Below are 18,797 nucleotides of genomic sequence, written 5' to 3' on the forward strand. Positions count from 1 at the left end.
ATGCAAGTTGTACTATTTCCTTTAGGAAAAATAATTAAAAATTGGAATCTAAGCCTTAAATATGAAACAAATTGAAAAAAAGTTGTAATTAAATAGATATCATGGACCAGTTAATATTCTGGTTATAGAAGCTAAATTTTCATTTATTTTTCAGTAGGTCCAATGATAGAAACAGAATTTATCATGAGAGAGAAAGAGAGTCTTTGATGAGAAGTATGCTTAGGCAGACAGATAGGTAAGAAATGTAAATAAAAGGTTGATTTTCAAAATGCAGATGATAGTATCTTAGACTAAAATATTAATTTTTGTATTGCTTTTTCTATATGTATTCATTGTTCATTTCTTTTTAATAAGCCATTTCTACCATGAGAAAGCAATAATCAAAATATAAGGTATACAAATAGTTCTCATCTCATGTTAGAAAGGATCATTGGATGTTAAAAATCATTTTGGAAGACTGAAGAGATTTATTTTTCAATTTTACATTTCTATAATATTCCTTAGGTAACTCTGAAAACATTCGTTTGATGGGCTATCGGAGGGAAAATAGGACAGATAGGAGAAAGAAAGGATGGAGAAAATGGCCTAGAACCTGGATTCCAGATCAACTCCTCAAACTCTTTTTTTTTTTTTTTTTTATTTTTCGAGACAGGGTTTCTCTGTGTAGCTTTGCGCCTTTCCTGGAACTCACTCTGTAGCCCAGGCTGGCCTCGAACTCACAGAGATCCTCCTGGCTCTGCTGGGATTAAAGGCATGCGCCACCACTGCCTGGCCTCAAACTCTTAAGTCCAAAGTGCCTTTCCCAAATTACAAATGTTCTTTTACTAAGGAAGTGTGGGGACCTCTCCTAGAGGTCCAGGTGTCAGATGCTGAGGCTATGTCACAGCACACAGGTGTCAAAACTCCCTTTCATCACGGAGCTTACACTGTAGCAAAGAGAGACAATGAACCATAAACAGGCAAGTTAGACTAGAGTAAATACAGGATGAGCATCTCCTATCCAAAGGCTGATGTTTCCCAGTTTAAGCTTCAGTGGAAAATTCCATGCCACAAGTAAAACATCTCACACTTACCTATATGTTGATGTAAAAATATACAGGTACACCAAAGACACTGGATAGCATTACTTCAAGCTGTATATATGAGAAAACTAAATGAATTTCATGTTTGGATTCAGGTCCCATCCCCCAAGGCATTTTGCCATGTGCATTCAAATATTCCTCAGCGGAAATTCTAAAGGTTTCTGATCCCATGTATTTTTCATAAAGTATACCAACTATCCTATGAAATAGAATTGAGCTGCAGAGGAAGACTCAGGAATGAAGAAGGAGATATTTAATTGTAATTGGGCATTCAAAGATGGCTCACTGACCTGGGGGTAAAGATGAACAGATAAGGCGAATGTTAGAAGAAAGGAATAAGAAGGAAGAGGAGAAGGAGGAGGAGGAGGAGGAGGAGGAGGAGGAGGAGGAGGAGGAGGAGGAGGAAGAAGAAGAAGAAGAAGAAGAAGAAGAAGAAGAAGAAGAAGAAGAAGAAGAAGAAGAAGAGAGAAGTAACTGCAGCATTCTGAGCTCTCTGGATATTGAGAGCTTGGGGGTGGGACTCCAGATAGTGCTCAGACTGAGGCAAGACCACATCTGTTGTGTTCCAGCCAAAGATATCGAATGAGTGTGGAAAACAGAAATTGAAAAGTAATGGTTCATACAGAGCAACTGATGAATTCTTATATGTCATTGTTAGAACTTTACCATTGGCTGCAAGAGAAAAGGCCAGGCTTTGTTGCTGGGAGCAGTGATGTACAGTCACCAATTTTAGCATAATAGTTCTAGCTTCTGTGTTAATATGGTATGAGGAAGGTCTGGTTGGTACAGGATGCTCTAATCTGAGTATAACATAGGGAACCAAGAAGATACAGAGATCTATTGTCTTTGGAAATTTGAACAGAAATAGATTTTATTGTTTGTTAGTCTATTCTTAGGCCTGAAAGGATGCAGGAGAAGGTAGTTAGAAGGATCCAGAAGCAGCAAATGCTGCATGGAATGGATCTGTCTGGGGATGAGCCTTTGATTTAGAGACACAGCCAGGCGCAAGGACCTTGGAGGTATTCAGGAGTACATACCCTGACCTTCCCTCATTCCCATTCATGTTTTGCTAATGCTCCCTGTTGACTGAACCATTGTGAAATGAAAGGAAAATCTTTGCCATACTCTACATATTGGCACATGGCTTACAGCTTGTGTCTGTAGAACAACTTTCACTAAAACACACCCGTACTCATTCATTTTCTCATCACCAATAGCTGTAGTCACACAACAATAATAAAGCTGCATCATTGCAACAGCAACCCATTTGCCTGTAAAGATTTAAATATTCATTACTGTCCCTTTACTGACCTGTGACGTAACACCTCAGTTTGAGTCCAGGGCATATCGTAAGAAGCATTAAGGATAGCATCCAAGGCGAGACAAATGGAAGCTATCACCTGGCATGAGGTGATGGGGTCATGTGTGGTTTTCAGCTCAGTGCATATTCTATTCTGGTAAATATTTCAGAGTGACTGAAAAGCATGTGTACTCTAATGTTGTTGGTGAAACATTCTATGTCACTATGTCCAGATGTGTTTTACTAGGGGAGAATAGGCAGTGACTGAGTTCTGGAATTATTTTGAATTTCATATTTCTAGTGGGAGAACAATAAAAAGAAGCAGGACGCTCAAAATATAACATTCATAAGAATGCCATAGTAGTTCAAATGATCCTGTGTGAAATACAAAATTCCATGAATGCTTAGCCTTCCTATTGAATCAATTTGTACCTGTGTATGTGTATGCATGTATATAATATAAAATTTGACAACTGTCTGGGAAAATTGTACCCTTAGCTAGAGTAAATAAATTGAAGTTTAGTCTCATGCTGTTCAAGTTTCTACAGAAAAGCAAAAGGACAGCCCATGCCTGCAGTGTAAGGTGTTGTGCACGTGAGGTCTCCCTTCATGTTGCTCTGAACTGGTATTAACAATAAGCATGCAGCAGTTACAGGAAAAGAAAGCCAGCCAGTCAAACTTTCTGCTGAAAAGATGTTTGAGTACCTCCTCCTCCGGATCATCAATTCACACTCACCCGACATGTACGAAACTGTCCCAGCCTCTCGTTCCAAGAGCCCAAGTGGGAGAAAGCAATTGCTGCTCTTTCACCTGTGCCCTGCAAGCTGGACGCATGGGGAGAAGTCAGCAGCGCTGCTCTGGGTCCAGCTGCTTGGGCTGGTGTTGAAAAATGTTGAATTATCAAATTGCCCATTTCTGCTCAATTGCTCTAATTTATTATCCCAGGCATTCAGAATGCTAATGAAAACTTCCTTTCATGCCAGACCATGTCACTCTGCTTTATGATCTTATTAAAATCTCAGCATTTCTTAGCTCAGTGACAATGAGTGGCGAAGGGGACAGCTGTCCTCCTGCCTCCAGTGTGGTTTGTTCATACAGCTGCCCTGTCACTGCTAACGGCTGAATGATTTAGACCACATGAGCAGCCTAGGGATGATATTTTTATACCCATGACAGGATTATATAACACGGAGAAAGACCATTAGTGAATACAAAGGGATAAGCAGCGGGAAGGGAGGTGAGAAATGGGCAAGTCAATCTTTGGATCTGACTCTTCATAATAAAATGACCTTCGAGTTTTGGTTTAATGAGGTGGTTATCTCACCACAGGGGCAGGAGAAGCTGGGGCTCAACTTCCCAGCTTTTCTCAAGACACCCCCAATCACAAATGGAAGACAGGCATAGGTGGTAGAGGAAGCTCCCAAGCCTTCACTACACATAACAACAGTGTAGTCAAGAAGTAACCCGCTGGGAAGAATTAGCATCCCTTGGGGCTCCAAGCCTGTAACTGGAAGCAAACCCAGGAGTTCATGTTTCTGCCCCAGATAGGATTCAAGCCAAAGAACTGTCTAGTTAGACTGGGAATGTGCTTGTCAGTTTTTGTCTCCTTGTCATTGAAATGGAAATAGTTCTATTTTGCTTGCACCATATGGTTGGGAGCTATTTGACAGAAGGACCTAAAGCCATGTCGTCACCTAGAGTGTTGGTGTGGGAGTGCCAGAAACACAATTCTCCATCTCAACACTGTGAGAATCGCTCTATGAAGGCCTTCAGAGGGAAAAATAACCACTGTTGTTTTCTACTTAATAAATACAAGTGTTTGCTTTCCTCGTGTGCGTGATGTATTTGCAGAAGAAAGTGGTTCTATTTTATATTTATGTATATGTATGAATTATTGTTTCTCAAATCTCTGTGTTTATGTTGTAGAGAAAATATTAGCCTTTGTTTTAGCTGAAGCTCATATTAAGTAAAGACATTTGTATTGCATGTGAAATGTCATATATATTCCTTTATGTGTGGATATTTATATATAACTATACTCTTAATATCCTCCCAAACTCAACAGCTAATGAGTCCTGCATCAGGTTCATCAGATTCCTGTGGTTGTAAGACCCTATGTCCACAGTACTGATAATGCCTGACCCCCTGCAGAATAACAAGGACGCATGGGATTGTTCCTGGAACTCTCAAGAGAGGTGTACAGAGGAGATGGAAATTGGGACACCAAGCTGTTCCTAAGCTATACTTGCCAATGTATTAGCCTTGGCATACTCCATTTGATGTCTTTTACACCTGCTTCAGGTGGGTGAGGCTGAGTGTGGTGGTTTGAATAAAAAGGACCCCAATAGGCCCATAGGGAGTGGCACTGTTAGGAGGTGTGGCCTTGTTGGAGTAGGCATGGCCTTGTTGGAGGATGTGAGTCACTGTGGGGGTGGGCTTTGAGGTTTCAGAAGCTGGGCCCGGTGTCTCACAGTCTCTTCCTACTGCCTTCAGATTTAGATGTAAAACTCTCAGCTACCTCTCCAGCACCATGTCTTCCTATGTGACACCATGCTTCCCACCATGACGACAGTAGACTGAACCTCTGAACTGTAAGCCAGCCCCAGTGAAATGTTTTTCTTTATGAGTTGCCATGGTCATGGTGTCTCTTCACAGCAATAGAAACCCTAACTAAGGCACCGACCCTCTCACTTTGCACTCCCCAACCCTCTACACACTTTCTTCACAGGCACAGGATATCTTTGCTCATGTATTTGTTCAGAAATCATGGCATCTTCTCTGCAGTTATTTCTTGCTTATCTATCCCTGGCTTGACATCCACCCTCTTCCCCAGCATCTCAGTTTTTCATGCATGTGTGAAGCCCATTGTTGCCATAGGTGTCTCTCAGCACAGGAGTTTTCCACTGCTCCCAAGAATATAGTTGTTAAGGTTTACACTCATCTCTCCTCTCAAGAGTCACCCTCAGTGGCTGAAATGGAGGACACTCAGGCACAGCTTCAGTGCATGAAAGGACGAAGTTGAAGAGAAGTACATTTCTATTGCTGACCTAATATGCTTTCCTCCTTCAGCTGATGCTTTGCCTCAAAGCCTTTTGTCCCTGCAGTCTGGTTGCCATCGGGGTCTATCTGATTCCTCACACAGATCTATGAATCCCAGTGGTGGTACAAGACTATATTTTTACCACTGGCTCCTTCAACCCAGACAGATCACAGAACATGCCGATTCTCTGTGGTGATGCTTTAAAATATATGTGCATTCATTTTGCCCTTCACATACTAGATTGAGCTGTATGCAGCTGGAACCTCAACCAGATGGGCATGGGGATTAGATGAAATCAAATTAGCAGACGCAAGGGAGTCTGGAACTACTAGCCCTAAAGATTAACTGACTCATCTGGACACTCACTAAATAATACACTAAGATCCAAGCCAACAAAAGAAATGTTATGAGTCTAGCTGATGATGTTAGTCTAATGATCATGTCAATATTGAACATGGAGCGGCTATATCTCCACATTTATTATATATTTGTCAAAGGAAGAAGAAAAAGATAAGTAGAAAAGGCAAAGACTGGTGAGATAGCCCAATTGGTAAAGTGCCTACAAAAGCCATGTATAAAGAACTGAGTGTGGTATCCCACGCATGTAACCCAAGCACTGGGGAGGTAGTGATATACAGATGCCTAGAGCTCATCGGTCAGCAAGCCTACCCTACTCAAAGATAGAGCTTGTCAAAAATAAGGTGTCCTTAGTTACCCACCATGATAGGGTATATTTCTGAAGATACCAACCATTTGGCAGAGATGGGAGAGAAAAGGCAGCAAAATGGTCTTATATTAACATTGGACTTTAAATGCCGCAACACTAACCTGATGAGCAAGGTGTCCCCCGCTGGTGCAATAATGTTATAACTGTAATGTGGTAACTAACTACTTTCTTCTTGGATTTCAGGCCTGCTCCACAGAAAAGAATCAATACCTTGTATTTTAATCCTGATCAAGAGCCCATGGCTAGCTAGAGCAGCCACAGTCACTACTATAGAAACCGACATTATTTTTTTAAATGGCCATGTTGTTAAATGTCTTCTAACTATTTATGTCTACGCCCATTGTGGTAACTTGAATGAGAAATGAACCCCCCCCCCCCCCCCATAAGCTCATGTAATGGAACACTCGGTTCTGAGTCAGTGGTGCTGTTTGAAGTTGTTATTATTAAGGCCACTCCACGTAGTTAAAAGGGAGGTTTATTTTGTGGGGTAACTTACAAGTGAAGGGATAGTTTACAAAGTCTGGGAAAGGCCTGATGCAGTCCAGCGGTATTCTCTGGAGAACTCTGCTTGGTCTACCTCCAGTGTCCAGGGTCCAGGAACTAAGAGAGCCCTCGCATCTGGAACCTGGGTCTTCAGTGTCCTCTCTCAGCCCCGCCTTGTAGGCGTGACCATTACCGAAGCCTCAGTGGGGGTTGGAGCTTCCAGGTCAAAGCTGGAATGGCTACCCACTACAAATACCTGCTTCTGTATCTCTCCCACCATTATAGACCACCCCTACCCCCCAGAATCATAAACCATGATAAACTCTTTCTTCAGTAATTTGCTTTTGGTCAAGACGTTTTACCACATCAACAGAAACATGACTAAAATACCCATAGGGCTAGGTATGGTGGCACATGCCTTTTATCCCCAGTACTTGGGAGACAGGAGCAGAAGGAACTCTATGGGTTAGAGGCCATCCAGGTCTATAAGTTCTAAGACAGCAAGACAGCCAGGACCACATAGAGAGACCCTGTCTCAAAAACAACAATAACAAAAACCATCCACAGATCTGGGCTGCTCTTAACCTTTGCCAGAGAAGCTTAGATATTGAAACTTCTTTTTGTAGTGTGCAGCAGTCAATGCAGAGATGCATGATTGATCAAAGTGCTGGGAAGGGGAGATGGAGTGCTTAGCTCTAGGTAGATCATCTTTATCAACCTCCACACACTTACTAAGGCTCAGGGAAGACTGTAGAAGAGAAAGCAGAAATAATGTAAGAGCTGGGGGTGGGGAGGAGCATTCTGTGGTGCTCTCTGCTGGATTACTACACCTATACACTCCCAACATTGTCATTACCTGTAAAAGATCAAGCAAGCAGAAATTCCAGCATAGATGGATGAGGTGGTAGCATGTTCTTGTTGTAGGAGATTTGTTTGTACTGACACTCCCAGAATGTCAATAAAGTTAAACCTTGTCAACACTTAGCTGACCAGAATTAGCCATAGAGAAGTTGGAGGACCCAGGGAGTCAGATGGAGAGGTGCACAGGAAGCAGTAGGGAAGGATTTAGAGATTCTAGGATTTTTGATCTGGGAAACATGGACAGTAGAATCAGCCGATCATTCTTCTGCTGCTCTTTGGATTTATCAGGTTTTTATCCCTATTTCTGCTCCCAAGTTTTTATTAATAATAGAATAATTTAGAGAGACACATCATATTCTCACCAATTAATGAATAGCTACTGATACTTAATAGCTGCTGAAGAAAGGAAAATGGTTCCTTTTTGCAGGTTTTCCCACTGGTATATTTCCCATGTTTCAATGGTGGCCCTATACCCATGCACAAAGGGGCCTCACTAATTGAACTTAGAGAGTAGCATGGTTTGAATGAAAATGGTCCCCATAGGTTCGTAAGTTTGAATATGTGGTCTCCATTGACATAACTTTTTGGGAAGGATTATAAGATGTGGCTTTGTTAGAGAAAGTGTGTCACAGAGGCAGGCTCTGAAGTTCAAAAAGACTGTTACTGTTCCCAATGTCTCCTTCTGTTTCCTGCTTGTGGACTAAGATGTGATCTCTCAGCAGTTCCTGCCACCATGCCTTTGCTCTGCCATTTGAGACTCTCACTCTCTAAAACCATAAGCCCAGTTAATTGCTTTCTTTTATAATTCTCTTTGGCCATGGTGGTCTCCCCCGCCACCACCACCACACACAGCAATAGAAAAGTAACTGAGGCAGTAGGTTATCAAAAATGGAACAAAAAGAAAGATGTGATGGAAGGGGGAGCATATTGGAGAGGATATGGGATAGTTGGAGGAAAGAATTATGGAGTGGATGTGATCCTATTTCATTGTATATGTGCATGAAACTCTCAAGAACAAAGAAAAATTGTAATGAAAAGAATGAAGGTGGATGACCTTTGAGGATGACTCAGAGGTTGACCTCTGACCTCTGCATGCATGTGCACACACATGCACATAAATCCACATGAACACACATGAAATGAGACCATGAGGAATCCTGCTGTTGATTTTATTCATCCCTTTCCATTCACATTAGTATATATCTGAATGCTCCTACACAGACCACAGGAAAGCAAGACCATTTTATTATAAGTCTCTTTTAGGTGTTTTGTTCTATTTACTCACCACTGGAAATAACAGTGTCTTCAGAAGGAAACAGCAGGATGCTTCTCGAGTTCTTACTCAGCAGGTTCACACGAAGTCCCTCTTGATCTACTACAACTCCTCTCTGGGTGCCTTTTCTGTATGCAGGCACAGATTTGCATTTGTCCATCCTTATTGCCTTTCACCTGTGGGAAAAGCCTTCAAAGAGAAGCTAAGTTAATAGTAATGGCCTTTAAAGGCAAGACACATTTATTGTGCATTTCGGCAGATCGGAGGCTGGTTACTTTTTCACACCTAAGCAATGTTGTCTGTTTTGGCTCAGCAGTTCATAAATGTACGGTAAACTGAGCAGAGTGGATCTGGAAGACAAGAGTCAGCTTCTGCAAGGTCACTGCCAGTCCCTTTCTTGGCTCTTCTGCACCACACCCTCCTAGTGCCTTAGAGGAAGATATTTGGAATATCTGGTCACATTCTTATGCTGAAATTCAACATGTGCCTACTGTCAAATGTTGGCACACTTTGCCACCCTTAGTTCTTCCTCTTTCTTTCTTCTTTCCCTTCCCTTCCTTGTTTTCCCCTTCCCTTCCCCTTCTTTCCTCCCTTCCTTTCTCTTCCTCCACACTTCTTGTTATAAAGCCCAGAGTGACCTCAAACTCACTTGCCTCAGCCTCCTGAGACCTAGGATCACAGCCTATGCTTCCCTGCGTGTATTTTCAGAAGGTGTAACGAGAATTTAATGGCTGATAGAAGAAAACACAGTGTTAAAATGCATCATATTGTCAATACAGACCTGGGAAGATGTTTTGAAGGGAGCCGAGAAAGATGTTGCCCTTCCTTCATATTCAACTGTAGGAGCTCCCATCTCCCTTTCCAAAAGTAAGACATGGTGAGCAGGGAATGGAAGAGATGAGCAATGATTTTGATTAGATTGAGAAGACCTTTTCTCATTTGGCAGGAACTTTGAGAAACATCAGTGCTCCATCACTCCAGTGCAATTGAATAATGTAAAGACTCCAGTTTTCTCATTTGCGTGGAGTGAACGTATAAGTGATAATCATTCCAATCTTACAGAATCATTGTGAAGACCAAATTATATAATTTATGTAACATAGGTTTCCGAACACCTCACACCTAATTATCATCCCATAAATGTTTACCATTCCCATGTTATTTAGAATTGCTTCCAGGAATGAGTGAAATTTTATACCTATGGTGTGCAATATCCTACTGGAGAACAGCAGAGCTCCCCCCCCCCCAATACACACACACACACACACACACACACACACACACACACACACACACACACACATTTCACAGGAGTTCCACTTACAGCTAACATTGGGTGAAGGATGCTGCAGCCCTTGGCACTCAGCCTTGCACTCAAGTGCTCAAGAGCTGAGGGACTTCACTGCTCTTGTTAGTAAAGCCCCCATCCCTGGAATGCCAAGTGAGAGACATGTGGCCTGCTCCTTATGCAGATGTTTGTTGGGTTGCCTAGGAGATGTGGGTTTTCATTTTAAGTGCTTTTCTTCTTAGAATGGAGAAATGAGACTTGACAAAATTGGGGCTTGCAATGCTATCCTGGGGCAATTGTTCATTTCATTTTCCCCCAAGGACAGCCTGATAGGCTGGATTCTCCTCAAATATAAAACTTAACTGGAGGAGAAGCAAGAAATCCAACTAATTTTCCACTCCCTCATTTAATACCAATAGTGATTATAATCACCAGGGTAGAGCCCTACACATCAAGAATCAGATTCCAGGCCATCTATAACAGAATGGTGTTTTCCCAGAAGGAGAAAGCCAAGGAAACAATAAACAGAATGCCATGTCAACGATTCTGTTTGAAGCAATCTCCAGGGCTTGCTCCTGCCATCTTTATAGGCTACAAACACTGAATTTCTCTTTCTGCTTTGAATCTCTCAGGCAGTTGGCCTTTTGGTCCTGCAAGCTTCTTATTTACTGAAAAGTTTTAATTTCTTTAAGGACAGTGATGAAGTGAGGATGCTGCAAGTATCTCGTTAAGATTTAAGGAGTTACAGGTTCAGGCAAGTTAGACCTTAGCTTTGTGATATCATTTCTAAGGAACTATATTTGGGCTCTGTAGCCCAATTAACATAACCCAAAAATGGAGCCTTTGACTCTACTCACTGTATAGCATTGTTGTGGGGACCATGTAAGCTAGAGGGTTTGGGTGTGTCTTAATGGAAAGCAACAACAACAACAGCAAAAAACCTACCTTACATTTGAAGAGCCTATAGCAATTTTATGCTAGGCTTTGTATCAATTCAGATACAAATGAGAATAACTTGGAAGGCATGATACTTCACTAGTAAGTTAAAGATGACATTTGCTCAGTGTTGTATGTATGTCTGTGTCTGTGTATGTTTGTGAGTAGTTTTAGAATAAACTGTAACATCAATGGTTACTTAGAAGTATGAGTATAAGAACACAATTCTGTCACCATATAATAAAGAAATTAGAATAAAATTATTAGCTTATCAGTTGTCGTATTTTCCCTATATACTCTCTAGACAACAAACATTTCAAATAGGAAAAGTAAAGTGGGGTGTCATCCATATTGATTATATCCGATCATAAGAGTGGAAACTATAAGAAGCCAGCATGCCCTTCTATGCTGAACTATTTCATGTGCATCTCAGGAGATGATAGTAACAGATGGCTTTTAAGCACATTCTCCTCATTTTATGTCAGGGGTGTGTGTGTGTGTGTGTGTGTGTGTGTGTGTGTGTGTGTGTGTGTGTGTGTGAAGGTGCAGAGTACATACAGGTATGTAGATACAGAGTAGGTACATGTGTAGAGGTGCATGGGCACATACATGCATGTTCATTGGAGACCAGAAGACAAGCCCAGTGTACACCCAGGAGCACTGTCTTCCTCCTTTGAGAAAGAATCTGTCATTACCCTGGAGGTTACCAATTAGGCTAGACTGGCTGACCAGTGAATCCCAGGGATGCTCATACTGCCACCGCTCCTATACTGGAATTACAAGTGTGCTATCATCCCGACTATTTAAAAAACAACGTAATTGATTGTGGTTTTTTGACAATTTCATACATTTATGTAATATATTCTGATCATCTTTTTATCCTGTGTCTCATCTCCCTTCCATCTTTATCACGAATGCACCACATTCCTACCAGTCACTGTCCCAGATTCATGACATCTACTTTTGTTTTGTGGCCTGTTTAACTAGGGCATCTATATGACCACCGGTCTGGAATTATCCATTAGAACCTGTTAGGGTCGCCACAGCTAAGTGAAATGACTCCTCCCTGATTCTGAGTAGCAAATAGTTCATCAGTGAGAGGTAAGCACCTTGAGGCCCTCCTGTATTTAGAACATCTCCATCCCACCCCTGTAGCTAGAGTTTTCCTGCCTGGTCCACAGTCAGGACAAATCTCTCTCACCTGCCAGTCCCATGGCCACTCAGACCCGACCAAGTAAACACAAAGACTTATATTGGTTACAAACTGTATGGCCGTGGCAGGCTTCTTGCTAACTGTTCTTACAGCTTAAATTAATCCATTTCCATTCATCTATACCTTGCCACATGGCTCATGGCTTACCGGCATCTTCACATGCTGTTTGTCATCGTGGCGGCTGGCAGTGTCTCTCTGACTCAGCCTTCCACTTCCCAGCTCTATTCTCCTCCTTGTCCCGCCTATACTTCCTGCCTAGCCAATGGCCAATCAGTGTTTTATTTATTGACCAATCAGCAACACATTTGACATACAGAACATCCCACAGCAAATCAGTGATTTATTTATTGACTAATCAGCAACACATTTGCCATACAGACCATCCCATAGCACACCCCCATGCTTCCTCTTTAACTCTTCTCAGGTTCCTGGCTCCCACATACACCTCTCAGTTTCATGTCTTATTCTTTTTATTTTTTTCTTATAACCCACTGAGTCTTTTGACTAACAAACTTTCTTCCCAAATCACCAACACACCACACTCCCCTACATTATGGTTATGACTATTCTACTCTCAGTTGCTATGAGATCAATGTTTGAAGTTCCACACATAGGTGGGCATGTGACATTTGTATTTCTGAACCTGTTTTACTTAGTTTAACATAAAGTCTTTTGGTTCCTTCCAAGTTGTCACAGATGACAGAATCTCATTTGTGTTAATGGCTGGGTAGTACTCTATTGTGCATTTATATGCCACATTTTCTTCAATATTTTGTAGGTGATGGGCACTTATTTAGTTTATACTTCTTGACTATTGTTAGTAAAACTGCAATAAACATAAGGTGTAGCTATTTCTTGACACGCTCGTTTCATTTCTTTTTGATAGTGGCAACTAGACCAAATGGTAGCACAATTTTTATTTTTATTAGTGAACTTTGTAGTTTTTTATCATGAGCATTAATTTACATTTCTAATAATGATGTATACATGTCATCTTCCCTCCTCATTCTGGTCAACACTTGTTATCTTTTGTTGGTATGATTATAGCCATGGTAATTGGTATGATATTTCATTGTGATTTTTAATTTGTATTTCTTCCATCAGTGTTGTTTAGATTTTCTTTTCTCATAACAGTTGGTTATTTGTAAATTTTTTGTAAAGAATAGATATTTAAAAGTTTGGGGCATTTCAATATCCACTCTTGACAACCGAACCATAGTCATCACCTCTCACCCAGGTCAGATTGTCAAGCATGGAGATATAAAATGTGTGCTAAATGAAGGTATGCCAATATACCGTCGGCCATATGAAAAAGGACGTCTGATCATTGAGTTTAAGGTGAACTTTCCTGAAAACGGCTTTCTCTCTCCTGATAAACTCTCTTTGCTGGAAAAACTCCTTCCTGAAAGGAAGGAAGTAGAAGAGACTGATGAAATGGATCAGGTAGAACTGGTGGACTTTGATCCAAACCAGGAAAGACGGCGGCATTATAACGGAGAAGCATATGAGGACGATGAACATCACCCCAGAGGTGGCGTTCAGTGTCAGACCTCTTAATGGGCCAGTTACTCTGTCATTCTATATGCAGTAGTGAATGTGGGAAGGACTGTAATCATAATATGCTCACTACTTGGCTATTGTTTTTGTTTTAATATTCAACTATAGTAGTGTTTTAAAAGTTAAATGAAGAATAAACACAAATATAAAAGCTCTGAGTTTGCCCTGTATGTATGATGACTTCAATGTGCAAGATGAAGTTTAATACTTGTAAAAAAAACTACTTTAAAAAGTTCCCTAGCATCTGTTAGGTCATATCTTATGTAACTGATAATAGCTGTGTACATTAGACTGACAAGCTAGGTATGTGTTATATGACCCTTAATTGTTAAGCTGTGGAATTAAAATGCTGTATTTAATGGTAATCAGAAAAAGAAAACAATTAGTAGTGACATGTTGGTCTGTCTAGTTGTATGAAGTGGACTAATTGTGATGCCTTTGCATTGTATTGCCTCAGCCATTACTAGAAGGTGGCATAATACCTAATTTCGCCTGTTGTTAGTGATAGAAATGATACATTCCTAAAGAAGTATATCGTAAGCTACTGCTTAAGGGCTTGCTCTTCTAGATTGCAGTCCCTTCTGCTGTGCCATCTTTTAAAAGTATATATACATAAATACATACACACAGTTAGAAAACATGGTCACATGTTTTCCCTTTTCAACCATGATAAGCCCTTGGGTAGTGACTTCCAAAGCCCAAGTAATTTACAAATTAAAGTGAAGAGACCTTGTATGTGAAGAAGTGATTTGCATGTATAATCCAGGAAAGGCGTTCCTTGGGTCTGTTACAGGCTTGCTATTTGACTTAGGCTTCAACGTAACTGCAATTTAATGTTGGTAGTATATAGCAAATTATGAATAGCTTTGTTGTATGTTTTAAAGTCACATGTTCACATGCTTAAATCTGGATATCAGAATTTAAGCAGTTAATTGAAATGTATGACTGTCTCCTAATATACTGATTACAAAGTGTTAAAAAAAAAAATAAAAAAAAAAATAAAAAAAAAAAAAAAAAAAAAAAAAAAAAAAGTTTGGGGCATTTAAAACTGGATTATTTATTTTCTTCCTGTTAAGTTTGAGTTCTGTGTGTAGCTGCATATTAACCTTCTACTGACATGTGGACTGCAGATACTTTGACTTTGTGAAATGTCTCTTCACTCACTTGTTTCCTTTATGGAATGTTTTTGGTAATGTTATATGACCTTTTTTTTGTTTTGTTTTGTTTTATTGTTTATGCTTTGGGGACCATATCTAAGAAGTCACTGTCTACCTCAAAACCACACAGCTTTGTTTTTTCCCCACCATTGTTTGCCTCCAGCAGCATCTTCTGGACCACTAGAGTCTCTTCAGTGTGAAAAACAAGACCATCCATCTTCAATAAATTAAGAAGACCAAAGAAGGAAAAGCAGTTTTTAATATACCATTCTGCAAAAAGAGACACCAGGATGGGAAAGACCAGAAAAAGAAAAAAAAAATGCGGATGTGTTCACTTGGCCAAGACAGTGTGGTCTTTAAAGTCCCTGATAGCAACTGAGAACTTCTTTTTTCTGTAAGCTGGTCCTGCACAGAGAGCGTCTTCTTGCTCTTCTAGCACAGCTCCCTTCTTAAAATTGTCCACCCTATTGTTTCAGATAGAGAGTTTGAACTGATGAATATTCTGAGGTCTGAGATTGTCCCCTTTTCTGATCCTGGCCTCCATCAGGTCAGGTAGCAGACTGCCTGCAACTTCCCAGCGCTCAGAGTTCTGAGATAACCAGGTACCAGCCACCACCCTAAAGAAATGATTCTAGTGCTGCTGCTCCTCTGTGACTGAGTTCTAAAAAGAACTCATACTGAAAATGGGGCATGATGACTTGTGTGGCTCTTTAGTTCCTGTGATCTCCGTGGAAAGAATTCAGAAGAGATGCCAGAGTATGGTGTAAAAAACAGAGTAAAGGGGAACACTCTTAAGGATGAAGAAGATACAATGGCTGAAGATGTCCCAGTGCTGACCAATGCTTTAGGGAGTGTAGATGTAACCAACCGTCTTATTAAATAAGAAACACAGAACCAATGCAAAGAAGAAAGCCAAGAGGTCAGAACTAAGAGCTAAAACCTTACCCTTCCTCCTGCAGTGGTCCTACCTCTCCAAAAGAGAGCTACTTCCTGCGTTAAAGTCTTTATATAGACTTTCGGTTCTGCCTTCTCATTGGTTGTAAACCCAACCACATGACTGCCTCGTCACTACCTGTCTGTATAGACCTCCAGGTCTTCTATGGTTGGTATTGAGATTAAAGGCATGTGTCTCCAATGCTGGCTGTATCCCTGAACACACAGAGATCTACCTAGCTCTGCCTACCAAGTGCTGGGATTATAAGCGTATGCCACCACCACCTGGCTTTCCTATGGCTTGCTAATAGCTCTGACCCCCGGGCAACTTTATTTATTAACATACAAATAACATTTTAGTACAAAATAAAATATCACCATAAGGGAGACATATTTCTCAAGTCTCTAGAACAGAAAGTGAAGTGTGTCTGTATGTGTGTCAGGATGTAAAATAGATAAATGAATTTTTTTTAAAAAAAAGAATAAAAACTATTCTTCTTGGAGTAGTATAGACCAAGAGCAAGCCCAATTATGAGTTACCTTCATGCCCCATGTCTTCCATCTGTCCTTGTCCTCTGTGGTTTGCAGTATGAAGACTGTCTGCTGTCTGTCTATTATGTGTGACTGGCGTCTGTTTGTCCCTAACCAAAGATTTTGCTCTGTACTTATTGAACAGCACAGCAAACATGGTGTGGGAAAAGAATGATGAATTATTTTTCACAGAAATTTATAACAGAGTTTTACAGGGAAAGAAATTACTTAACTGACCCCAGCTAACCCAGAATAGCATTCAAAACCACAAAGAGATGTTGTAAACCTATATATGTTACTTTCAACATTTATGGTGGATATTTGTTTTCTTTAAGGTTGCTTTCAACGTATTGGCTGCCTCTAACAAATGATTACCACAACACAAACATTATTCTGGGTCTGGACCATGGACGAGTCCACAAGTTAAATTTAAAGCTGTGTGTTTAACTTAGGCTATAAAAGCTTATTTCAAGGGAAATCCAAGGCATAGCTAGGTTGGTTGCATTGTTTTCCTAAAGATGGGTTAAAATTCAGCAAGCTGAATATACAATTGGGAAATACATTGAATACATAGTTTTAAATACCCTGAAGGCATATTATTTACTTGGTTGCAAGGTTATGCAAAAGGTCTGTTTCTGAAGGCAAGATGTATTTTCAGAAAAAGCTATTCCCAAAAGGCAGTTTTCCCTAGGGGGCGTTTTCCTGCCCAGGTGATTGGCAGGCCATTTGGATTAATTCTTACACAAGGGGAGACCATGATATGTCTTCATTTTTCAACTAGAAAGCTTCTGCTCTGTAGTATTCTTTAGTTTCTCAGCAGTTCAAAATGTTATATTTTAGTCCAAAGTCTGAACTTAGATCCTACCCTTTGATCACTAATGAGAGTCCTGTAGTTTCAATTCCTGGTTTTACAAGCTGCTTATTATGAGAGAAGAATCCATCGTCAATGACCTTCAAGCATGCTAATATCTAACTGGCTAACAGCATGTTTACTATGACCAGTCTTACATTCAACTCTTCAATCCGTTTTTTTTTTTTATCATTTTTAATTATTAAAAAGGTTAATTGTTTAAGGTGATCTGGAGGTAAGATGAGAGTAAAGAAATATGACAAACATTGGAAGCCCCTTGAGCCACAGGAGTGGCCAGGCCCCCCTCCCCAAGGACCTCTAACTGTCAAGGACCACCCACCTAGATGCCCTTCAACTGAAGAATGGATAAATAAAATGTGGTACATATACACAATGGAATACTGCTCAGCAGAGAAAAACAATGACATCATGAGGTTTGAAGGCAAATGCATGGATCTAGAAAAAATCATCCTGAGTGAGGTAACCCAGACTCAGAAAGACAAACATGGTATGTACTCACTCATAGGAGGATACTAGATGTGGAACAAGGATGACTAGGCTTATATTGTTTATTTTTTTAAAGTGGTATGAGATAAGGCCAAATTTCATTGCTGTGGGTCTCATTTCCCTAACACTATTTATTGAAGAGACTGTCCTTTCCTTCATTTTGTGGTTTTGGAATCTTTGGGGGAAAACAATCAAGGATGTGAATGCATGGATTTATTCTTTAACTTCTTTTTTTGTTCATGCGTCCATCGATCTTTCTTTATGCTAATGCTATATGCTGTTTTGGTGAGTTCAGTTTTGTAATGTATTTTGAAAGAAGAGAGTGTACCACCTACAACTTTGTTTTCTATGTTCACATCTGCTGCAGCTCTTCATCTTTGTGATTTCACTTTTTGTTTCTTATGGCCTGTAGTCACAGCAGCAAAATAAGCAGAAAAATACAATGATGATTAGGTATATGTTTATGTTAATGATGTCATTAAAATTTCCTGCATAGAAACATGCCAAGGTCACTAGAGCCCAGCTACCATTCTCCCGTGTTCCTCATCCCGCAACCCCACAACAGTATGTAGTCTTACTGGGAGGTTGCTAGGGGTAGGGACTCTTCAGTGGAGCAGCTGTCTTGAATCATCACTGATGCTTGGGTGTGACTTTTATTGATGTTCCATTGTCTTTGATTAAGTTATGGTCCTATGAATAATCCTTCACCCACTGCTTCTGTATATAATCCAAAGAAATTCATTAGTTTGCCATATTGGACTGACAGAAATATTTTCTTTTCCTTTCCATTGCTTTTTTTTTTTCTTTTCACTTTCTTTCTTTCTTTAGTCTGTTTTTTTGTTGTTGTTGGTGGTGGTGTCATTTTTGTTTCTTTTCTCTATTTTTTTATGTGAATAGTGTTCAAGCATCCAGGCCATCCAAGCCCTAAGCGGAGAAGGCTATAAGCAGGTGTGAAAATAACACTTAGACCATTACTGGGTCCAGAGCAGCCTGATTCCAGGTCACAGATTCACCTAGCCCCACTTCCAAACTCAGAGAAAGAGTGACTTTGTCACTTTA

The 18,797-nt window shown here is 40.4% G+C and overlaps 1 protein-coding gene across 1 annotated transcript; it reads left to right on the forward strand.

Annotated features, from left to right (window-relative positions):
* The first annotated feature begins 9,058 nt into the window (after positions 1–9,058).
* On the forward strand, positions 9,059–13,915 carry LOC128119465 (dnaJ homolog subfamily A member 1-like). The gene is made up of 2 exons (XM_052752848.1): positions 9,059–9,096; positions 13,370–13,915. Exons 1-2 carry the CDS (start codon positions 9,059–9,061, stop codon positions 13,758–13,760), a joined length of 429 nt encoding a protein of 142 aa, XP_052608808.1. The 3' UTR covers positions 13,761–13,915.
* Positions 13,916–18,797: the final 4,882 nt, after the last annotated feature.

Source organism: Peromyscus californicus, unplaced genomic scaffold (assembly GCF_007827085.1).
Source record: "Peromyscus californicus insignis strain IS unplaced genomic scaffold, ASM782708v3 Scaffold_23__1_contigs__length_62951481, whole genome shotgun sequence".
NCBI lineage: Eukaryota > Metazoa > Chordata > Mammalia > Rodentia > Cricetidae > Peromyscus > Peromyscus californicus.